Source organism: Equus asinus, chromosome 4 (genome assembly GCF_041296235.1).
Source record: "Equus asinus isolate D_3611 breed Donkey chromosome 4, EquAss-T2T_v2, whole genome shotgun sequence".
In the NCBI taxonomy this organism is placed as follows: Eukaryota; Metazoa; Chordata; class Mammalia; order Perissodactyla; family Equidae; genus Equus; species Equus asinus.
The window spans coordinates 112,852,273-112,877,659 of record NC_091793.1 but is presented as its reverse complement, the minus strand read 5'-3'; the positions used below and the strand labels follow the sequence as shown (position 1 = coordinate 112,877,659).

The 25,387-nt window shown below is 42.9% G+C and overlaps 1 protein-coding gene across 4 annotated transcripts in view; it reads left to right on the top strand.

The window, feature by feature from the left end:
- Positions 1-624, top strand: part of OLA1 (Obg like ATPase 1) — a 164,065-nt gene extending 163,441 nt beyond the window's left edge. For all 4 annotated transcript variants that reach the window (XM_014846610.3, XM_070508126.1, XM_014846612.3 and 1 more), the window contains one exon: positions 108-624. In XM_014846610.3, the coding sequence (XP_014702096.1) occupies positions 108-209 (102 nt within the window). In that variant the 3' untranslated portion in view covers positions 210-624. The remainder of the gene's footprint in view (positions 1-107) is intronic.
- Positions 625-25,387: the final 24,763 nt, after the last annotated feature.

The following is a 25,387-nucleotide window of genomic DNA, read 5'->3' as shown; positions in this document are numbered from 1 at the left end:
TTTTAATATGATCCAAGAAATGTAATACTTTCTGCATCTGCTTCTTCCATTTACCTTATGTATTTAGTTGTAAAATAACCCATTTCCTCTATATTTCCTATTTACAGGCTGCTGGAAAGTACAGACAACAAGGCAGAAATTATATTGTTGAAGATGGAGATATTATCTTCTTCAAATTTAATACACCTCAGCAACCGAAGAAGAAATAAATTTTAGTTTTTGCTCAGATAAACGTACAACTTCCAAAAGGCATATGAGGTTTTTTTTAACTAAAATTTCTGAAAACTGAAGGGACAAATGAAGTTGGGGGGATGGGAATCTTCTAGAAACAGAATTATTTTTATTTGTTTTAAAATTAAAATACTGTGTTACTTCCAGTGAAATGCAAGTTCGCTAAATGTGAACAGCTTTGCTTTTCACGTGATTAAGACCCTACTCCAAATTGTGGAAGCTTTTCAGGAACCATATTACTCTCATGATACTTCATTAATCTCCATCATGTATGCCAAGCCTGACACATTTGACAGTGAGGACAATGTGGCTTGCTCCTTTTTGAATCTACAGATAATGCATGTTTTACAGTACTCCAGATGTCTACACTCAATAAAACATTTGACAAAACCAGCCTTGGTGTGTTTGGGGATGTCTGTATTGACTGACTGTGGTGTGCTGAATGCGATACGGCACCTGGTGGTTGCTGATTACAGAATTTTAAGGCGTGTGTGTGACACAGTAACTGGCAGTGTGGGGCAGCTGCAATTGTATCTTAAAAGTGAGTCTTTCATGGGAATCAGAAGAATAGTATACCAGGGATTCGTCTCAAAGTTAATTAATTTGTAGATGGACATTTATTGAAAGGTGATGGCAATGATGTTACAAAGGATATAACATAGGTGACTGTGACCAAAAAGAAAATAGTGCTGGAAAGAAATTCTTCCTCAAAAATTAAGAGATTTTCTTGTTGCTCTGACCATATTAAAGAGAGTGTTCATTTTTAATCTTTCTTTGAAATTATTAAATTATTGTGGAAATGAACCCATTCATATCTGGTGGGTTATATATTTGTTTCAATTCAGTGGTGAGTGTAAAAGTTGAATACTAAAAAGATAGACCTTGAAAATTATAAAACTTTTCATACTTGCTATTAAAATATTTTAGACCAGTTGAAATTTTAGTTTGTATAAGTTAAGTCCTTTCTAAAATTACAGCATAAAATTCTGAAAGAAAATAATGACAGATTACTTACTTTGGAGACTGGCATTTAGCCTTCTCCTCTTACTCTGGTAGTCCTGCCATCCCTTTGTCTCCCGTGTTAACACTCCTGCGAGCCTTCCTTGCCCCCATGCACGGCCCTGCTGTGCTCCCCTGTGACCATAGGACCATTTCAGTGGAATGCAGATTCACACCTAGGCCAGCCTGTGCCACTACTGCGTTACTTTGTCACATTAAAGATAGGGAAGTATTTTAAAAAACACGTAAACTTAATATCGAAAGTTACTTAATGTAGCATAAAAGGCAAGAGAAGAAGTAATTTTAAAGGAGATTTGGCTATACATAGGAAAGGAGGTTTAAAGAGGATTCCGTTGAGTAATGAATATAACTCAGGAGCTCTTTGGTGAGTCTGCTCTTTTTGAGAATCAAGTAGTGCTCTTACTTGCTAACATAAAAATTAGTAAACTGTAGCAGAGAAATAAGAATAAAATGAAATGAAAAGGTTTTTCTTAAAGAACTAAATAAAACATAAATGAGAGGCCAGCCCCGTGGCCGAGTGGTTAAGTTCACGTGCTCCGCTTTGGCGGCCTGGGGTTTGACCGGTTTGGATCCTGGGCACAGACATGGCACCGCTCATCAGGCCATGCTGAGGCGGCGTCCCACATAGCACAGCCAGAGGGACCTACAACTAGAATATACAACTACATACTGGGGGAGCTTTGGGGAGAAGAAGAAGAAGAAAAAAAAATGAAACTCAAGTACAAGTGCCATTGACCAAGTTTGCTGTGAAAATTCTTGTTATATTTCTGCACTGGAAGAATGTACACATTAGTGGATTATTAAGGATTTCAGCAGTATAAGAAATCAAATCTCTCACTTTTGAGTCTTCTCCAAAGTAAATTGCATAGAATTCTTAAGGAAGTTTGAAATCTCATTTAAAAATTAGCCTTTAAGATTGTGTAATTTTACTTTCTCTAACTTCTGATCTGATAATTGCACATTGCAGAACAGAACCAGTAATAAGAGAAAGAAGTTAGTTTTGAGGTAACTACATTCATTAGGGGTTGAAATTAAAGCTAAAAATGTTTAATTTGGTTAAAAGTTCTGCAACATTCTATATACAAATACAATATTATGTTTTCTACAAAACTTGAAAATTCCAGGAACTTTTACATATAGATAACTGGGTATATTGCCTATGCCTTCATGTTTTTCCTCCTTTAATATTGGTGATAATTAATGTAGTTTCAGGCTTCTAAGTGGATATTTTTTTCACCTATCTGTAGAACCATCTTAATCAAATTCATAGTTAAAAGAGCTTTGATTTGTGCCCAAAGCTTGAAAAAAGTTTGTGAGAGCATTTAGTTTTATCATATTCATAACGTGGACATGGGGCATGGCTCACATCAGAACCAAAACCCCCCAGAACACACGTACTTTCCATCATGGTTGGGAGGGAAGCTTCTGTTCACTTAAATTTGCCAGCTCCATTGGAGTGTAAATCTTACTCGTGACTAATCAACTTTCCTGTGTTAAAATCCAGGTTGATGTCGATCTCTAGTTTTCTTTTAGATTATAGTCTCAAAGCTCTTTTGTAATGACTCTGTCCGCTCTCATTCAAAGAGTCAGAGACAGAAATCCCTTCTTTTCCTGTCTCTTACATTTTTCTGATTAGTCTACTTAAATGCACTTAATGTTCCTTTATATTTTGCCAGAGACTTGGGAAATGTTGATTGTTTCTAGTGGCAAACTGCTTTAACTGGGCAAATTGATCTCCTCTTATTTTAAGCTTGTAAAATATGGTGAAAGAATAACAGACTTAGGTCTGTCTTTTGAGTGACGTTTTTTGTCTCCTTCTAACAGATTTGGGGCCCCATATAAAAACAGACAGTTCTTGAATCGCCTTCATGGTCTGTGAATATCCTGAACCACTTGCAGATTAGTATCTCCGTGAAAGGCCCAGTGTTGCAATTAGGAAATAGAAAAAGAGAGGACTCACTTGACCACCCAGGCGGCACTTCACAGAATCCCCAAACCACACGCCCGATCTGGTCCTTGGCTTTGCAGTTCTAGGGACTTGATTTTTTCAGCTCCGCTGATGCTGTGTATAACATTTTCCAGACTTCTCAGAGTCTAATTTATAAGCTAGAATGCCAAGTTCCTTCATTCACAGTAAAAGATGTTCCTGATACATAAATAGCAAATGGTGGTGAAGGCCCACATGCAGGAGCCAGGAGGCCAGGGTTTGAATCCTGGCTATACCGCTTCCTAGTTGTATGACCTTGGTTGGGCGAGTTTACTTAACTACCCTGAGCCTGTTTCCTTGGCTTTAAAATGGGGATAATAGGACCTCCTTCATGGGGTTGTGAGGATTAAATGAATTTATACATGTAAAATGTTAACATTACTTAGTACCTAGTAAACGCTTGGTAAATGTCAGCAATTCTTTTAATTTATATTTGGAGTGCTTTCTTCTAGCATCTATATCCACTCAAGAGACAAAGTTATAGAAAAGAAAGTTGGTTGGTGAATGTAAATTGAGAAAAGAGAAATGTAAATGTTCTTTAGGAAGTCACTTCCGGACTTCTGATGGATGTCCCCATGTAAGGATACTTCTGTCTATGTGATCAGTAAGTCAGTTTATTAGTTCTGCCTCTGTACAGTCGCAGTGAAAAACTGGGCACAAATAATTAGGAAATTTCTTCTAAGGACACATAAAAATGAGAGATAATGGGGGATCTGCCTATTCAGCATCACAGGCTTCCAAACTCTAGGATGTGCAACAGAGTTCTTAATGAGACATGAACTCAGTCACATGATTTGGGGTTCTCAGATCCAGCTCTTTCCTTTTACTCTGAATTTATGCTTCCTAAACCAGAGAGTGGCTTGTTTTGATGCATTCCAGGGGAGCATTTCTGTATCTGCTTTCTTTTGCATGATAGAGTTGCTTTCACGTTTTGGCAAGCAACTAAGGAGGGAAGAAACCTTCACAAGGTGCCTAGGTGTGTGGCCTGCACTTGAAGGCGCAGAGCCCATCCAGCAAAGTCAGTGCATTCTGTTTCCACAGGAGGGTGGGAAAGACAGAGAAGTAGTAATCTGTCCAGATCTTCACTCTCCTTCTGGTGTTCATGCGAATTGCCTTTTTTTTTTTTTTCTGGTGAAATAAACTATCTTGGAGTACAAGCAATAGATCACATCTTCATTTAATTACATTTCAATCACATTTCCCTAGTCCTCTTGACATAGTTTTATAAAACGCTCTACTCTCCAGATCATGACTATAACCCATCTGTTTGAAGGAGGTTATTTGCACATTATTTTATTTGATATTGATTTTATTCTGAGAAAACGACATGATATGAGGGTATGCTAGTTGTCTACCAGAGTGCATTCTTGTTTCTTCATAATAGTTTAAATACATGGCTTTCCCAGCTTCCTTGCAGCTACATGTAGGTCACTTAACTAAGTTCTTGTCAGTGGAATGTGAATGAAGACTGATTCCAGATCTAGGCCTTAAAACATTGGATGTGTGCTCCTCTCAGGGGCTGTTTTCCTTCCAGAGAACCCATCGTTAATGCATGTAAGGACAGCACCCTGGGGGATGGTGGAGCAACAATATGGCGGGAACCTGTATCTCTGAAGGACTCTGGGAGCAGAGCACCCAGTAACCTGGCTGCTTACCTTGGATCTGGTACATGAAAGAGAAACTTCAGTGCTCTGTAGGCTACTGTATTTGAGCCACCATATTTTTGTTACAGCAGCTTAGCTTTTCACCCTAGCAAACAGAGACATTTTCTGTACTTGTCTCTATTATACCTTATTTGGAGTTTGTACCTTTTGCTCTGTATTACGAACACAGCTTTATAGGGTAGAAAGAGCTTCTAGTCAGATCTGGATTCAGATACCACTTAGATGTCACCTTATGCAAGTTATTCTTCCTGCCTTAGATTCTTCGTATGTATAGTGAAAGTCATACTAACGTATAGATTAAATGGCCAAATATGAAAAGCCTAAAGAGAGTTCCAGATCTATAAAAGGCACACAATAAATGTAAGTTCCTGGATAGTTCCATTACCATCGCCTAAAAGTAAGCAGTACTAACAGGCCCAATCCTTAGGTACTACACACAACAAAACTATGGAGCATGTTTTTCTGTGGTTCCTTAAAAACCTATCCTACAGGAAAAATAATATTTTAATGTTGCTGAAGAATATTCTGAAAGAAGAATTTGTTGGATTGAGTGATAAATGTTGACACTTTGCTAATAACATGCCAGGACTTCATATAAATCTTTGAAGTTTTTAACTGAAAATGTCATTTCAGAGTATCTTGCTTAACTCACCTATTCTGTAAATCCCAAGTTCCTGAGGAGTGGAAAGATTAAGTAATGCTAACCAGAGTGACAAGTCATAAAAGAATAAACTGTGTTGCAAAGATTAATTTATAAATAGTTATTTGGATGTTGGAATTAATTTTCTCACAGAAAATTATTACATTTCCAGAGAAGCCACAAAATTCTGTTTAACACAATGTAACTGAAATATGGGGCGGGGGCTGGGGGTCTTGGACAGCCAGGAAAAAAGAGACAGAAAGAAGAAAGAGTAAGGAGTCCAAACATCTCAACTTGGCCATTGAGGCTGGTGAGGCCATTGATGATCTGGCGACAGATCTGGCCATCTCTCATTATTCCTTTTCTTGTAAAGATACAAAGAAGTTAGTTTGTTTAACTAAAATTGCACAGCTCATTATTTCCTCTGCCAAAAAAAAAAAAGTCCATAATTTCAAAACCAGTACAGGATAGCATTATTTGCGTTGAATGACCCATATTGGCCTTAATGAATAGAAACAAGTTAGGGAGTGGAATGAAAATCCTGTCAGCCTGGATCATATAAACTTGAAAGGTTTTGGCAATCAATGATTTTCCCGTAATCCAGGCTAAGATTTCCGTGAGCAGTTTCTGAAAATAAATAAATAAATGATTAGGGATGAGTAGAGGTGAGAAAAGACCCAACAGACCCTTGTGACTCCCCTATTTCTTCACCCCACGCTCTCCTCCAAATTATTGTCACCATAAGAATCATAAAGGAGTATTCATCCTAAAGAAATGAGGAATGTGGAAATTCAAAGGAAAAAAGAAGCTTAAAAAGTATCCTACTCCGTGCTGTCCCTCAACCTGCTAAGGTGTAAGAAGTGCTCTATATTTTTACCTGGGGAGCAGTTACTCAGATACATACACATGTAAAATTTCACCAAGTTGTACAATCAAGAGGTGTGCACCTTGTATAAGTTACACCTCAATTCAAAAAAGAAAAGGAAAAAATGTATCCCTCAATTAAATGGTTGGTTGGTACAGCCCTTATGCACAAAGCATTACTAGCAATGTTGAGTCTTCATAAAGTGCTTGTGTACTTTAAAATTTTAAAGATGTTGGTTAGAGATGATAACATATAAACTACATACAAAAAATTTGTTGATGCTTAAGATGGCCACATTTCACAATTGAACAGGATGTGTTATTTCAGAAGCTATGGTAAAAGATTGGTTCCCGTAGATGAGAAGGTAAATTATTTTCTATGATCCAAAGAATTGAAATCCATATCAGCTGTAATAAGATTCCACTGCAATAGCAAAAACAATTGGAAACAATTTAAATATCCATCAATATAGGAAAATGGTGAAACGAATTAATACATCCATACGAAAGAATTCTTTCAGCCATTAAAAAGAATAAAGTACATCTATATGAACTGACATAGAAAGATTTCTTTATGCTTTATGCTTTATATTTATTTCATATTGCTTTATGACACAGTAAGTTGCAGAACAGTTTATATAGTATGATCACAGGTAACCTCAGTTAACTGATGTGTATCCTTCCAAATAGTTATCGTATTTACATATACGTATATATCTACGTATACTTTTACATAAATGGGATTAAAATTGTTATGCAATTTTTTCACTTAACTGAAGGTTTGAAAGCAATGTAGAAGTGCATCTAGAATTACAACATGTCTGAGAGCTGTCAGGTATTCAGTTATGCCAAGACGTGTGAAAGGGATCCAGCCATCAAAACAAGTAGGGTAGGAGCATCCCAGGCGGAAGGAACAGCGAATGCAGAAGCTATGAGGCAGAAAAGAGCCTGGTGTTTTGGAGGAACAAACAGGAGGCTGGGGTGGCTGAAGTGTGATGAGTAAAAGGTTCTCAGTTACTCAGGGCCTTGTATGTGTGATACGGTGCTGGGATGTTATTCTAACTTAAATGGACAGCCGTTAGAGGCTTTGAAACAAGAGAGGCATGCAGCCTGGTCTATATGTTTAAAGATCACTTGGCATCTTGACCCATCTGCCATCCCAGTTGTGAGCACCACCTGTGAGGAAGAGGCACAGAGGAGAGATGAGGCAGAGATCCTGGGAGCGGGAAAGGGGCCTGTCAGGCCAGAGAACAGCACCGGGCGTGCATGACTGTCCAGGACAGCACTGTCCAATAGAAAACAGTGTGCGTCATCTATGTCATTTAAATTTTTCTAGCAGCCATGTTTAAAAAAAATTAATGCATTTTATTTAACCTAATATATCCAAAGTTTTATCATTTTAACATGTAATCAACCTAAAAATTATTAATAAGGCAGTTTAGATTTTTTTCTTTTAAACTTAAGTCTTCAAAATCTCGAGTGTATTTTATACCTACAACACATCTCAATTCGAACTAGCCACATTTCCAGTGCTTGACAGCCACACGTGGCTTAGTAACCAGTGGACAGTGCCGGTCTAGGGCTTTACCTTTCCTTCTAGGAATTTAGCCTGAACTCTCATCCCCATCTGATTTCCATAGATCTCGTAAAAACCCACTTTGCTCAGACTAGTGTTTTCATTTAAGGCCAAATGTAAAAAGTGTACGATAAATCCTCATTTCTGCTTGTTTTCTTATTGAAGAAAAGAGGGTGGGGGGGCTCACTAACTATAGTGGAGGACAAGGGGAGGCCAGTTCTAGTAACACCAGTGAGATTGGCTCTTATCTTGAAAAGTAAAAATGGGGAGCCACAACTTGATTTGACCTGCTTGCTGGAGGAAGAATTAACAAGACATACTGATGAACTGGATGGGAGGAGGGAAGGAAGGAATCAAAAATGACTCCTAGGTTTTTAGCCTAAGCAACTACATGTATGATGGTGCCATTTTCTGAGACATGGGGGAGGAGCAGGTATGGAGTGTGTGTGGAGGAAGGAATCAAGAGTCTATTTTGAATGTAGGTGACATAACCTGACTTCAAGACTTCCTATAAAGCTACAGTAATCAAGACAGCGTGGTGTTGGTGGAAGAACAGACGAATGGATCAGTGGAACAGATGAGAGAGCCCAGAAATAGACCCACATAAATACGGTCAACTGATCTTTGGCCAAGGATCAAAGGCAATACACTGGGGAGCAAAGACTGTCTCTTCAACAAATGGTGCTGGAACAACTAGACATCCGCATGCAAAAAATGTATCTAGACACAGACTTTACACCCATCACGAAAAGCAACTCTAAGTGGATCACAGACCTAAATGTAAAACACAAAACTATACAACTCCTAGAATATCACATAGGAGAAAATTTAGATGACTTTAAGTATGACAATGACTTTTTAGATAGAACACCAAAGACACAATTTATAAAAGAATTGATAAGCTGGACTGCATTAAAATTAAAAACTTCTGCAAGACACTGTCAAGAGAATGAGAAGACAAGCCACAGACTAGGAGAAAATATTTGTAAAAAACATCTGATAAAGAATTGTTACCCAAAATATGCAAAGAACTCAAAACTTAATCAGAAAACAAATAATCTGGGGCCGGCCAGAGTGGTTAAGTTTGTGCGCTCTGCTTCGGCAGCCCAGGGTTTCGCCAGTTTGAGTCCTGGGCGCGGACATGGCACCGCTCATCAAGCCATGCTCAGGCGGCGTCCCACATGCCACAACTGGAAGGACCCACAACTAAAAGTACACAACTATGTACCGGGGGCTTTGGGGAGAAAAAGGAAAAATAAAATCTTTAAAAAAAAAGAAAAGAAACAATCTGATTTTAAATGTTTTTAATATAAGCTCAAGATGCCGTACGGGGTCAGCCCGGTGGCACAGTGGTTAAGTTCACACATTCCACTTCCGTGCCCGGGGTTTGCTGGTTCGGATCCTGGGTGTGGACCTACACACCGCTTGTCAAGCCATGCTGTGGCAGGTGTCCCACATATAAAGTAGAGGAAGATGGGCACGGATGCTAGCTCAGGGCTAATCTTCCTCAGAAACAAAAAAGATGCCCTTTAAACACCCTTGGGTAGATATCAAGTTGGCCACTAGCTACGTGTGTCTGAAGCTCAGGAGAAAGTTTGAGGCAGCAGAGATATCATTTTGTAATCTTCACTATATGGATGGTTCTTAAAACCTGGGGACTAAATCACCTAGTAGGAAATCACCTAGACTAGAAAGAGAGAATTTAGAAAGAGAAGAGGAGAGGGTCCAAGGGTGAGTCTGGTGCAGAGGTCAAGGGAAGGAGTAGAGATCAGTAAACAGACCGAAGGAGCATCTCATGAGGAAGGAGTACACCAAGACTATATGGTGAGAGCAGCCAGGAGAAGGCAGAGTTTCAGAAAGAAAGCAAATGCTGCTGAGCAGTCGGAAAAAAATGGAGATAAAGATGTGCTGGTTGGCGAGTTCTGTTTCATTTGAAAGCAAATTTGGATTACTCTTGAGAAATTTACCATAAAGGGGGAAAAGAAATGGGGTAGAGGCTGGAGGGAGATGTTCAGGCAAAAGGATTTTTTGGTTAGTTGGTTGATTGGTTCGGGGTTTTTAGTGATGGGAAATGCTAAAGCATGTCTGGGTGTTAATAGGAATACTCGTGGAGAGGAAGAGAGTTTGAGGTTCATGGAGCAAGAAAGAAAGAAGGGGACAGAAGTGCACTCCTGGGGCCGGCCCCGTGGCCTAGTGGTTAAGTTCACGCGCTCCACTTCGGCGGCCCAGGGTTTCTCGGGTTTGGATCCCGGGCGTGGACATAGCACCACTCATCAGGCCATACTGAGGTGGCGTCCCACATGCCACAACTAGAAGGACCCACAGCTAAAAATATACAACTGTGTACCAGGGGCACTTTGGGGAGAAAAAGGAAAAGTAAAATCTTTTTAAAAAAATTAAAAAAGAAGTGCACTCCTTGAGAAGCTACGGGGTAGAAGGCTGTGATGTGGAAGTCGGGTGGAGGGACCGGCCTTTGGTAGATGCAGGAATGCCTCTTCCGGTGGAATAGAAGAGAAGACAGGGAAGACGTGGGTAGATGTGTAGCTTGTTTTCTCAGTAAAGTCAGAGCCATCGGCAGAGGGTGTGGAAAGTAGGTTTGAAGGGAAGGTAGAAGCTTTTCCACAGCCCTCTTCAACTTGTCCTTTTGCTTTGGTTTTTCTTTTTAACTGAGGTTCCATGGGCTAGCACAGAATCCTGGAAGCCTCCATGTGTGACCCTTTAGTTAGTGGTTCATGGGGAGGTAGAGGAGCACTTGGGGTTCAAGTCAACTATCGGTTACTTCAGAAGCTTCCAATATGTCATCAATGTGGACAGTGCCCCCGCGCCGTGCAGCTGAGCATCAGCCCTGGGGAAGGAGCACCTTCGGACCCCTCAGCCTCCTGCTCTTCACCTTGTCCCAGGGAGTAGAAAGTAGCAGTGCTTAGGGTAATTTCTCATGAGGCTCTCTGCCTTTTCTCTTTCTATTTTTGTGGTGAGATTCCTCTGTTCTTGCTCTCACGAGGCCTCCCAAATCCAAGCAGTTTCTGTTGTGGGCAATTACCGATCAAAACAGGCTGACTCATTAGAGACAATTGGTCATGGCCGCGGCTATAAATGATAGAAATGGGGCGGGGAGGGGGGGTCAGTTCATAGGGTTTCACGTCGATCCTTTGAAAGCCCATGGAAGCGCAGACAAGAGAGCACATCTCGATCTTTTGAGGCTCTTGCCTGGGTGGATTAACTAACCCCGTTTACTAAGATCTCTCTCCCCCTCTGAGGACCCTTGTCTGTAGAATTCAGTGCTCTCTTTGCTTTGAACAAACCTCCAGTGTGCCGCTCTTCTGATCAAGCATGAGAGCAAACTTCCCTGCTTTGGTCAAATTTTGTGTGTAAGTGATTTCAGCCACTTGGGTTATTGTATTTGTGTCATTTTGGGGTGAATTCCAGGGACCTTAGGACGTCATTCCTTTTTTACTTGAAAATAGATTTAATGAAGAACTGTATTAGATTTGGCCACGTTTTATTTCCAAGGAAGGAGCCTGTCTTGTGGCTTAATTCATGCAAACCCACAAAGGATGTCTGGTTTGACTGAGATCTTTACCCAATTTAAACAATATAACAAAGGAAAGTTATGTGTCCTTTTTGTTGCATTCTTTGAATAGTAATGACCAGCTCAGGCACTGGGACCAATGTCCCACCTTTCACCTGCTATGGCCTGCAAAGATCACAAACATGGTTGGTTGTTTACCCATAACCATCTCACAGATCCAGCTCACCCCCTTTTCTTTGCTAACAAAATCTCACTTTTGCTCCATAGTGAGTGAACGTGCCCAGCTCCAGGAAATGAATCTTCTTCCTCTAAATTCGTCATGTGATCTCTCTTCTCTGCCAATGATAGGGATTGGCAGGTGACCCAAGTCACCACTTGAACTCTCGGCGGTGAAATGTAAAGAGGTCTGGGGAGGAGGCTTGACTGAGTTTTGGGGGAAAAAATTTTTCCCTGATAAAAAGAGGGAGACAAAAAGAAATCGACACTCTCTTCTCCCTCCTGCTATGAGGGACTTGAGGTGAATTCCAGCGCCCTCTGGACGTCATTCCTTTTTATTTGAAAATAGATATAATAAAAAACTATATTTGGAGTTATGGAAAAGGAAAGCCAAGAGATGGGCAAAGAAGTGCCCCTAACTGTTGTTAACCAATGCTGGATCAGCCTCCCTCCAGACTTCTTATTTTGTGCAACAATTCAATGCCCTCACTGTGTAAGCCACTTTTCGTTGAGTATTCTGTTACTTGCAGCTAAAAACCTCCAGATACATGTGACTTCACAGAACTTATTATGCTCAGGAGCATTTACAACTAACACTCTTTATCCCAACTCAACACAAACAATTGCCCATCTTCCACTTGGCTGTTGAGGCATGGTTCCTTAACAGCTTGTTAAATGTGGTTAAAGATCCAAGAGTATTACAAAAGCAAAGTGTTTTAATTCTTCTGGTTTTCTAGCACACTTTGACTAAGTGGAATATTAGAAATAAAATGATTTTTCAATAACATCTATAGAAAAGAGAATGTCCATGTTCCCAAAGAGTCACTTTAGGGTTTTCTTCTTTAAAATCTTTTTCAGCCTTTCTGGTTCGGAATTTCAGTTCTTAATTGGGTCAGCCTTTGGGAATTATTGGAAATCAACCATACACAGCCCCTACTATTGCCTGAGGCAGTCACTGTGTTGGCTGTTTTGTTTTTTTGCATTTTTTTTACTGCTATAAAAGCTCACCTGCATTATTAAAACTTCAAATATTCTTCATTCTTTATGTTATGGCATTTCTTAACCTTATTTGTCTATAACTTCAGCACTTTATCCATTTTTATCACTGAAAGCTTAAATTTGCTCTGTATTTAATATTTTTCTCACAATTTTTCTCCTTTCCAATTCATTCATATCTTTACACTTTGTGTCCCTGAAAATGTGGACATATGACCACACCTCATTTTGGGGACTGCTGGGTCAAATTGGAAGATGACAACACTGTCATTTATAATTAACCACCAAATGTACACCTTCAGTTTACCAGGTTTTCTGTTTTTCATATCTTTTCCTGAGAAAACAGTTAAGGTGTTTGAGTTAAAACCCGCTCTAGGAAATCCCTGACATTTTGTAATAAGCAAAAACACTCATAAACTAACATTTGCTCAGAGCCTAAAATAAACGATACAACAAGCCGAAATGGAATAAGCACAACTTTCTCTTCTCTCTGAATTTTAGGTTTTAAGGTGGCCAAGGCGGGTTTGGTTATTGGCAGTAGATACAAGCTTATTTGCTGACTAAATGAATTAGGGAGGTGGATGGGGAGGGGAGGGCAAAGAGTGACAAAAGAACACTGACCAAGTTTGGACATAAGTACTTCCAGTAAATTCAGTCAGCGCAGAATTTGTGGGCAAATGTGCATTTCCACAAGTGGTTTATTGAACTTCTTTTCAGATTCCACATAGAGCACTGATTGCATCAAACAAGATGAATAATTTATCTCCTGCACCACTGGAGCAAAAACCGATAGCATAAACTTCTTCATTAAATTCAACAAGCATGTACAAGCCAGGCCTGCGTCAACTCGTAAGGACTATTGCCCTCTTGAAACCTGGGCCTGTGGAGGACAGGTTTCAAAGTTGTCTCAATTGTATTCACAGGATTTTAATTTATGAAGGTGACTGAGTGACAACACAAAGCGGCTAATGCCGTTGAAAGAAGATTGTTATTACTTACATTCCCCAAGAGAAGGAGCACGCCCCGCCATGCAGGAACACATGGGGAAGCGCCAGTTTTGGTCAGGAAGCAGAAGCCGTGAGGGGAAAGCACAGCCCAGACCATTATTGTTTTCCACGGGAAGGGAAGGCAAGGCAGGGCAGACAGCTTAGGATCGGCTGGTTTGAATAATGTCAGAAGGCTGCGGGCTATAGGGCTGGTCTCTAGTTGTGTGCTACCCGGCCCTGTGTGATTAGGGCCGAGTGATATTGGCTTGGTGTGTGAGAGTTGGATAAAGGAGGTGGTTGGGAGGATGGACTCGTGATTTGTTGGAGGGTTTGTAATAGATTTTCAAGCACCCACGAAAGCTGGCTCACAGAGGAGATGTAAACAACTTTGGCCTTTAGTTTGGCCTGGTGACTAATGGATGCAAGGCAGACAAATATAGAATCTAAGAACATCTAATCTAAGACTAAAAATCCACATGATCAAAGAGTCTCAGGGCAAATCAATCCTCTTACATAAAAACACAACTTAGAAACTGTTCTACATACCGACAAACTCATGGAAAACCAACTGCAAAGCTATTCCAGGTTTTAATTATAAAAATGTGTGGTAAAGAATTTGGCCTTGCCCAAAGAGAGGTTTGGCCTTTGCCCTCAGCTTCCAGGATTAATCTGATACCTGATGGGACTGACTTTGTTTAGGGCATGGGAGGGCCACACTGGGCCTTAGGATGGGGACTGGCCTCTCCAGAAAGACCAGCCATGTAGTTCAGGGTGGGGCTTTAGGTCTCACAGTATCAGTCGACCTGCAGGCTGAGTTCAACCACATGGCCAATCAATCAATGATGACTACATGATGAAACCCCAATAAAAACCCTGGACACTGATGCTCAGGTGAGCTTCCCTAATTGGCAACGCTCCATGCATATTGTCACATACGTAAATGCCAGGAGGGAAATGCATGCGAACTCCACAGGAGAGGACAATGGAAACCTCCCATCTGGAACCCTCGCAGACTCTGCCCGATCTGTCTCTTCCTTTGACTGATTTTAATCTGCATCCTTTCCCTGTGATAAACTGCAACCATGAATAAAAAAGGCCTCAGTGAGTTTTGTGAGCCCTTCTGGTGAATTGTTGAGCCTGAGTGTGGCTTTGGGAACTCCGCCCCCCCCCCCCCCCCCAAACATGCAGTTGGTGTCAGAAATGAAGGCAGTCTTGGGAACTACGACCTCAAGCTTTGCTGTTGGTCTAACTCCAGGTGAAAAGTATATACACGTGTGTTGTAAATAAATTAATAAATAAATTTTAAAAGTAGAGAAGGTGTTAAGTAAAAAATGCAAGGTTCTCCTCCCCTCTCTAGCTTCATCAGTCCCAGTTCTCCAGAGGATCCCATTGTTAATTGTTTCTTTCTGGTTTATCTTTCTAGACATGTTCTGCACAAATATAAACATATACACATTTGGTTGTGTTTTTTTGTCATAAATGAGATTGTGCTCTATACCCTTTTCTGAAACTTCCTGTTGTCCCTGCTGTTTCATGAGTAGTCTTTGTGTCAGCACATCTGGACCCACCCTGTGCTTTTGGATGGCTGAATGGTGTTTGTGGGGCTGAACCATCATACAAAGAGAACCAAGTCTTAGGGTTCTTGTAACAGCACATTATTTCACAAACATAGAGCTCTTACAGCAGTGCTGACACAAATAAGCCAGCACTCCATGTGTTTGTTATCACTTATTTGTTTGTTTATTTAGCCAGCACTCTATTGTGTGCATCGCTATTTCTAATTTTTCCATTATTTCCAATAAGGCCACAATGAATATCCTTGAGGTTGTACTTATGCCTTCACGTCTAGGATAAATTCCTAGGAATGGAATTGCTGTGCCAAAGGGTATGTGCCTTTAACATTTTGCTAGGTTTTGTCAAACTGCTGTCTGAAATGGTTGCACCAACTTACGTTCCTACCCCTGGCCTGAGACATGCCTGATTCCCCTTACTCCCAATTACTGAGCATTAACAAACTTTTTAGTCTTTACTAATCTGACGGTGCTTGTAAAATTGCATCTCCTGTAGTTTAGTTTGCATTTCTTTCATTGTTGTGAGTGTGGGTGTCCTTTTTTTTTTTTTTACACCTATTCATTTGCTTTATATATATATATATATATATATATTTTTTTTTTTTCCTTTTTCTCCCCAAAGCCCCTCGGTACATAGTTGTATATTCTTCGTTGTGGGTCCTTCTAGTTGTGGTATGTGGGATGCTGCCTCAGTGTGGTTTGATGAGTGGTGCCATGTCCTCGCCCAGGATTCGAACGGACGAAACACTGGGCCGCCTGCAGCGGAGCGCACAAACTTAACCACTCGGCCAGGGGGCCAGCCCCCTTCATTTGCTTTATATTTATAGCACTTTTTCTTCCAGCTGCTAAACTCATGTGCTCTAATTTTCTGTTTGATTTAAGCAAACTTCCCATTGCCTTTTGAAACTAATATCTTGAATGAGAATCAGGCAAAATGAAAAGATACCAGGATGCTTTCCCAGCCAGCGTTTCCACACCATCATGACTTCCACTATGGTTTTGAACTTGCTTAAAAAAAAAAAAAGCAAAGCAAAATGAAAAACAATAGACTGGAAAGAGGTACTAATTTTCTCTTGTTGATTGAAGACTTTTGTTTGTTTGTTTATCCCTTTCAACTAAATAGAAATCATTCCTTTTATTTCAGCGTATATCCATTTCTCGAGCATGGAAATCAACCCACCAAGAACTGAATCTTTCTATTCTTTAATTTAAACCAACCTAAAAATAAATATTCTGTTATTTCTCACCCAACATAAAAGGTGGTAAATAGCAAACTGGTAACAATTTTGTGTGTATTGGTAAGTTTTTTGCACTTTTTATAAGACTGAATTCCTTTGCTAAAAACAGATTGACTCGTATCTTGTTCTAAAGATATGTTCTTGATTTTCAAGTGAATTTCACATTTTGCAAAGAACATATACGTTAACTCATCAGGAATTTGATTTCTCCAAAAAGGAGAGACCCCAAAATGTGGTCCCGCCTTTCTTCAAACCTCCTTTACTTCCAAAATTGACCCCTTGAAATCTTCCCAAATGAGGCTCCTTGTCTTTCAGCTGTACAACCTCTTCTCTCCCTCCTCCCACTTTTCAGAACTTGTAACAGTCAGTGTATGATTATACACATACTGGCTTATTTCATATATTTGTATATATCCATATGCATCTTTTCTCCCCTGCTAAATTGTGAAGCTCCTATGGATTAGGTACTTTATCAGTTATAAATTAACAAAACAAATTACCTCCAAATTTAGCAGCTTAAAACAACAATACACATTTACTATTTAGCACAGTTTCTACAGGTCAGAAATTCAGGAGCAGCTTAGCTGGGCTACAGTCATCTAAGTAAAGACTTGACTGAGGCTGGAGGATCTGCTTCCAAAATGGCGCACTCTGATGGCTGGCACGTCGATGCTGCATAGTTTCTCACCATATGGACTCCTTCACAGAGCTACTCAAGAGTCTTCATGACATGGCATCTGGCTTCCCCCAGAGTGAGTGATCCAAGAAAGGCCAAGGCAAAAGCCACAATGTCTTCTATGACCTAGCCTCAGAAGTCACACATTTCCAAAATATCCTATTGGTTACATAGATCAGCCCTCTACAAGGGCCTGAATACCAGAAGGCAGGAATCATTTGTGGCCATCCTGGAGGCTGGCTACCATGGGGACCTGTCTTTCATTCATTCTTTATGTTATGCTTCATAGATCATAGATCTCGGCCTAGGTATAATCACTTAAAAGAAAACAATTATGCAGAAATACTATAATGAATCAGGAAACTGGTTCCTTTAATTAAAACTGATGACATGTGTAAAAGGACAAGCCTTAGGGCAAGTAACCTGGGAAACATGTCAAGGCAGAGATTTGCATGCAAGAAGTTTGTTGTGGAGCATCCTCTGGATCTCCACCCCCTGTGGAGCGTGAAGGCAGGAGGATTGGGATCAGGGAGTTGTAGGCCTCAGCAAATGCCAGGGGAGCTCTGGAGCTGGGGGGGGGGGGCCCTCAGAGTATTTACACCATGGAAATTGGCAAATGCTACAAGTCCAGGTTTGTAATCCCTGATTTGACCCCTGAGTCGGTTATTGATCATTTACCAGCACACAAGTGACCTATTGAATCCCTTTCTCTGAGATTCAGAATGCATAATGTTAGCATATTAAATTTCTGAGAAGTCCTACAATAAGGTAATGTGTTTGACTTTGTGAAACAGGCATTTCCCAAACATATGACATGGGTATAAATCTTAGTCCACAGACTCAAGCGTACAAGAAGCTATTTAATTTATGATTCCAAGTTCCTTTCTTTCAGATTGATGGGGAAAAATCAACAAAACATAACCCCCCTCCTTCCTGGAATTCTCTCCCTCCCCCTGCACCCCCGGAGTTGTGCCCGAGTTCCAGGTGGCAGGAGGGCTGCCCTCCTGGTTCTGGTTTTCACCCATTGGTCCACCCAGGCACTGCTCAGATGCACCGAATCCTTGCCCACAGGCCTGCCAGCTCTGAGGTCTGGGCTAGCCCTTTGGTGGCACACTCAGGTAAAGGAACCCTTGTCCTTTGGGTGGGACTCACCCGCTCTCTGACTCCTCTGTCTGCACCACTTCCAGTTGCCCCTCAGGCCTATTTCACCCCTTCTGCCGCCCGAAAGCTTCTGAGTCCTAAAGGCTGGTCTAGGTGGCCTTGCTGACCATCCCTCTGCCGCCTGCCTGGGCTCCACTGAACCACACAGACACGGGCGCCCTCCCTGCCCTCCCCGCCCTCCCCTCCCCGTCCTTCTGCAGACTCCCCCTTCCTTTGCCCCATTCTTCATTCCTCCTCCTCCTCCTGTCCCTTCTACTCTTCCTCCCCACCCCTCCTCTCCTTTCCTTCCCTTCTCTCCTTCTCCCACCGCAAAAACTTCCCAGGCGAGGGTAAGTCCCTCTCCATTCATCCAGTCTTTGCTTGAGAATCTGCTAAATTCTCCGAAGGATTTAGGTTTTGAATAACAGAAGCCAGAAAGGTTGGTTGTTTTGTTATCCTAACAGAAGCTTCCCCTAAGGCAATGAGCACTGTACCCGCTAAGTGCTTAAGTGGGAAAGAAAATAGGAAATTGGGAGAGGTGGGGTGAAGAAACTCAGATCTAAAAATACCTTTCACTCCATCCCACCTGTTTGAACTTCGGAATGGCTTTGTGGCGCCCAGTTCAGGGAAACTCTGCAAGTGGCTTTTCCTGTGGCCTATTAAGGAACCTTCTGGGTGCCAAGGAGGTGCCACAGGATGGCTTCAGGGCTCACAGTCTGGTGATGAACAGGCGACAGACCATCGGGAAGCACTTTCATCTACAGACGTCTCCCTTCTGGAGCATAGGTGCAAAGGGGAGGGAGGGTGGAGTGGGTGGAATCCCCGGTACCCCGGAGTCACTGAGTCCCTGGGCTGCAGAGGGTGAGTGCGGGAGGCTGTTTGAAAACTTTCTTACGAGACCCCGTCTTTGCCAGTGCACTTGTGTTCCCACAGGGACTGCTTTCGGAGGGCAAACGGGCAGTTTTGAAAAGGATCCTCATCCCCACTGTGATAGTGTAGGGCTCTGGAAGCATCTTAAGATCCCCCAAAAAATCGATATATTGATTTAGATGTGACACCAAAGTGCAAAAACTCCCCCAGACTAAAATAAATTCAAACCCAGTGAAATGGGCATGATTTAATAGCAGGCCATTTCTAAAGTGTTTATTTCACATACTGTTTATTTGGGGGCAGCTAGGATAACGAGGCCTAGGGCCTTGATAAGATCAACAAATTACCAAGTGCTAATTGTTTCTGCTGGGTGTAAGGAGATAAATAGCTTATAAATTAAACAGCAGTGCCTAAGGGTGCCATTCCTAGACTCTTGGGCTGTTCTGCAGTCTTCAGCAAAATAATTTCCTTTTATCCTGTAATTAGACACTTCTATCTTTAAAAACTGCACTCATTAATGAATGTTATCCTTCCACTGCCAAATTTAGAAGAGAAGAAAAAAGATAAGAGAGACAGTAGTCTAATAAATTGAATGTCAGTGACGTTTCATCCTTTTGTCATCATGGAAATACAGACATCTATCTTGGATCATATCTGGTCATCTATGGAGTTTTTCACAAGGAGCCACTTTCCCAGTGCTGAAGTGAGGCCATCATCGTATCTGGACCTGCACGGCCTGGCACCTTCCAAGGCCTGGTCACATGCCATAGCTGTTCAGTGCCATTCAAGATCTTCCCTCAGATTCACTCATAAGTGTTATTATACCATCAAATGTATTCAATTCCAGTTCATATGTCTCAACTTTATCATGAATGTCACTTGTTCTCTTCCCAGCTTGCCATCTCACGTGAGAATTGAAAGGGCTGAATATCACTGTCACGTTATTGTCCTAGAAATGCAGACACAGAGTGCAATGCAGTGTGAAGGGTTGTTTTCTTTCCTTTTTTCTCCAGCCTCGGAACATCTGGTTAGAAGAGTGTTATCTGGATAATGTTATTTTTCACTCTGCTTTAGTCATGGTATGTTAAATGCATTGGAAATTCTAAGAACAAAAATGTATCCATTCCTTGTTATTTCATCCATCCATCTATCCATTTATCCATCCATACATTTACTTCATCGTTTATTGTTTGCATGTTTACCAAACTCTTTTGGTTCAGATTTGGTGCAGTGTGCTAGATGGAAGATAAATATGAGTCCGGCACATTTCTTTCTGCTGAGCTCAGAGAGAGAGGCCAAAATTGTAAATACTGATTGCAGTATAAAGCTGCAGGCAGGCGCTGCTCAGCTTGGGCTTGGGCAGGAAGATTCCAGTGAGGAGATGGTAAAGCACAGAGGAGCAGCAGAAAGCAGTGGTGTGCAGATCCGCAGCTGAGCCATCCTCAGAGGCGAATAAGTGCCCGCTGCGCCCAGGGTACGGAGTGCAGGCTGGGCCAGGGGTGCCTGCGAAGAAGAGGCTCAGCACTTGCCCAAGGTTACCCCATTTTGTTTTCCCAGTAACCCTGAGATGCAGGTACTCCCCTAGCTGCTCTACAGTGGGGAGCAAGAGGGATGAAGGAAGAAATCCCAGCTGCCCTTCCCTACTGCGACCTTGGGAAAGGAACTTAATCTCTCTGGGCCTGAGTTTCTTCATATGTTGAATGGAGATCAAAACAGTTTCTACCTCTCAGGCTTGTTGTGAGGATGAAGTGAATTTATATGTGTAAAGCGCTTAGAATAGTGCATGAGATCAATAAATAGTAGCTGTCGTTACTAATCCCACAGATGAAGCTTAATGAGCGTAACTGAGGGACCCAGATCACCCAGCTGAAGGGGGCAGAGCTAGAGCTGAAACCTCTTCCTTACCGGCAAGCCTGTGTGTAGGGTATGTGCACAGACTGACCACCTCATCAAGGCTGGGTGCAAGCAGGAAGGGCTTCCTGCAGAAGGAGGCCTGCGAGCTGAGTTTGGAAGAAAAGCCCAGAGTTTGCCAGGGAAAGAAGTACAGGAAGGCATTTCAAGGAATTAGAGCCGATTGTGTGAAGGCCCAGAGCAGGAGCATGTCTGCATCTGGCGGTAGGGTGGACTGAGGTGTGGCTGGGGCGTGTGGGGGAGCGAGTGGGGCCAGGGTACTGATGAAAACCACTGAGGAGTCTGGACTGGATCCCAAAGGCCTTGCAGACTATTTTGTTTTTGGTGCTAGTTGTGTGTTATGTGAAGAGTGGGAAAAAGTGAAAAAGAAACTTAAAAATACAGGTCATCTATGCTTGCAATTTATTCACTGTTTCTCTTTAAATGACTTGCTCTTTTATCTAAATTTATTTTAAAAAGCAAGTTTATTTCACAACCATAAATGGTCAGCTCACAGTGCCAGATATGTTTTGGAATTCAAATTGCTTTTCTGATTTCAAAAGGTGATATAGTGCATGTACCCCACGTTAGTTAACACCCCCAGAGTGCAGAAGCCTCAGTGAATATTTCTGCAGAGAAATATATAAATATTTACACCAAGTAGGATAAAGACTATATATAGCTTGCCTCAAATCAGCTTTGGCTCCAAACTTACAAAAAACTTTCATTTTTCAGAGCTTTTTGGACTTTAGGATGTGGATGAGTAGTATCACTTGCTGGAAATAGAAGGTAACAGAAAACATATTCATTGCCAAAGAAGCACGTGGTTAGAGTCCAGCTTGCCCTCCCTGCTGTGGCTGCAGACCGGCCCTGGTGAACAGGAAATTCACCAGGGAGGCGTCCACAGCCTCCACGGGCAATGCTAACACACAGGTGACCTGGGTGCCCGGGACACAGAAACTCTATATGATATTCTTGCAACTTTTTTGTAAATCTAAAACTATTCTAAAACGAAAAGTTTATTTAAAAAAAAAAAGTCAACTAGCACAAATCAGACTTTCTCCTTGACATTAAGAACTGAAAGAGAATAAAAAGCAGAAATATTTTCTCATTCAGTCATCCCATTTCTTAATGCTCCTCCTCATCCCACCTGGAGTCATCCCGAGGACACCCCCACCCTCACGGCAGACCCCCACCCTCACGGCAGGCTCCCGCCTTGGGAAACCCTGGCTTGGGGCTGGGCTGGGCTGCGAGCTGTCACTGAGCGTCAAGCCAAGGGCTTGGACTTTTTCTGTGGACAGTGAGGTTTCATTAAAGCTGTTTAAGTGGGTTTGAGGGTGCCTTTGAGAGTTTCATCTGGGGATGGGGTGGGCAGCTTGGTGGGAGAGGAAGTGGGACAGGGGAAGGGAAGGTTGGTGGTCATGAAGGGACAGATGTGGGACAGATGTGAGTGGACGGGAGGGTTCAGAGCAGCAGGAACCCAAGCCCACTAGAGGTGCTCGTGCGGGGGGTTGGGGGAGTGGGGGGAATGTTATATAGGAGAGTGTGTTAGGGAGCCAGCTGGAGCAGGATGCTGCCTTTGAGGGGGCCTGGGGCACCTTTTGGAAAGTTGTCCTTCACGGGGCTAGAGGCCGGACCTGGGGGCCAGAGACGCGGGTTTGGATGCCACCCTTTCAAGGACATAATAGGGCCCTGGAGCTGGAGGGCATCTCCAGGAGAGAGAAAAGAACGTTCCACTCCTCTCACCCCTCACTCCCCCAGGCCCACCCCCGCTGCAGTTTAAATTGAGGAGGAGGGGCAACGGGACCCAGGCTTCCTAAAATCTGGAATATAGGCAGAAGGGTCCTCCTTCCAGGTAGAAAAGGAAGCTTGGTTCCTGCTTGTTAACTGTGAAGCCAGAGGAATTGGGATCTAACTGGCAAAGGGAGGAGACCCTCCCCTAGAGGACCCGATGCCCAGGGCCGCCTAAGCAGGGAGCTAGTCTACCAAAGGCAGAGGGACCAATACAAAAATGTAAAGGATGCACATGGAGACATCCTGGAGAAAGCAAGGAAACAGGGTTTGCGTCGTGAGTCTGCAGGCCTCTTTGCACGCAGAGGACACCATCCTGCCCGTATGCCTATTTTTGCCCCCTGCCCCCAACTCTCTCCTGCCTCTCAGCCCTTTGCCTGAGCCTCCAACACCCAGGGACCCTGTGCCAAGCCAGTGCCATTCTGGGGCTTAACCCAGCTGCTGGAAGCAGGAGAGAAACTGGGGCCCCCAGGGCCAGTTGCTGAACTTGGATCCTGGCTGAGGGGAAAGCAGCCCTGAGCAGAGGCCACTCGCGGGCCCTGGCCCCCTGGGGTCGGTCTCCTGCCCCGCAGGGTGGGAGGAGTGGCAGCCAGCTGCGGGCCTGCCTGGGAAGCGGGTCAGCCTGACGTCCCCAGCAGATGTCAGTCTGAGAACAGGAAGCAGCTTGTTTGGGGCTTCTAAAAATAAATAAATAAATAATAACCACAACCACAAGAACGGTCTTTTATTCCAAAGTAAAAAAATGCTTTAATGACTAGAGCATTTAGCACATCGGGGGTTTTCATTGTTTTCAATTATGTGCAATTCTGAAAGGAGAGCACAAATTCTGAGCCTGAATGGAGAATTGTGGGGCTGTGGATTTGTGCTGTTTTAAACATTTGCTTTACTACTTTAAGGAGAGAACTGTAAAATGGAAATAATGATATATTATTACAAGTAAATTACACTGTGGAGTAGCATTAATATTGCAGTTGAAACCTAGAATTTGAAATAAAGATGGAAATATTCATTTGTACATAGTTTTTGTTCTTAGAAAAATGATTTGGAGTTAGGCAAGAAGCTTCCTTCTGCGCGTGTACCCGGTGGGGGCTGAGCGTTCCCCGGCCCCACCTCCAGCCCGGTCTATACCCGCTGCCGCCCTGCCGGGCCAGCAGCAGAGCCCCTGGCACGCGCTGGGACCGGGCACCAGGCGTTGTCAGCCCGGGGGCGCTGGCAGGGCGGGGTCCTCCGTGCTTCCCTCAGCGAGGGGGGAAATGAAGGCGTTACAGAAATGTGTCATTTAGAAAGCGGAAATCCCTGCGTCTGGGGTGGTGGGTGGACCTCACAGTCTTAGGTGCTTGGGGACAGAGAATAGATAAGGAGAAGGTGGCAACAGGAGACAGGCGAGCTTTCCTCTTTGACGATCACTAATCACTATCTCCCTTCTCAGAAGCAGGTCCTGTTGCCAGGTCTCCCATGCAACCCTCCTCCTCTCCCTCTGAAGAAAGGGCTGGGAGAAGGGCAACAGGAAAAAGGTGAGGCTCCATAACTTCCTACTGCTTGTCACTTCAAGTGTGTTTTAAACCAGTATAATATAGCTGAGCTCTGCCGATTGTGTTTTCTGAAGCAACATCAAGGCTGCCGTGTCAGTAATAAACGATCCTCGGAAGTGCTTGATTTAGAGGCGCCCCGTGGCCCTAGACCAGGCCCACGCTGCTCACACGGCCCCACCGGTTCCTGACCTGGCCCTGCCGGCTCTGCCAAGCTCCCTGCCCTCCTGTCTGCCTTTGAGCCTGAGGTCCCTCAGTGCAGGTCACTCCCCTTCCTCATCGCTCACGCGGGCCCCCAAGCTCACCGTTCCAGACCGCACAGCCTCTGTGGAGTCTGGGGCATCCCTCGTCCCACCCTAGCCCTGCGCTCCCATAACACACAGCACTTCTCTTTTGGCATTTACCACAATGTGCCCCTCCCCCGCTTTTAATCATGAGTTCTCTGAAGTAACTGGATTCCTGTGTATATCCATTGCCCATTGCAGGGATAACTATAAATGGTTATTAAATGAATGAATGATTTGGCAGTTTGGGAGGTGAGTATTATTTACTGAGCACATTACAACAACCCTGTAGGGTAGGCATGATCTCTTTTTGCACAAATGAGGAAACTGAGGGTCAGAGATGTTTGGTAATTTGCCCCAAGTCACACAGCCAGGAACGGAGAGAGCAAGGATTAGAATCCAAGCCTGTCTACTCTTCAAACCACTTTTTTACCCTACATGATGGAGGGAGGACTGACTCAAAGAATCCCGAACACGGACACTGGGCACCACCGAGACCTTCATGGCACTTACACTTTCCTTGGAATCTTCAGGACAGCCTAGCAAATGCCAAGGGTCTTCCTCATGGAGATTTGCATTGAGTTCCTGATAACCGCCCCCCTACCCCCAACCCCATTCCCCTCCTCCATTACCTTTTCTTTGGAAAACTTTCAACCTAGAGAAAGGGTGAAAGAATAGGACAATGAACA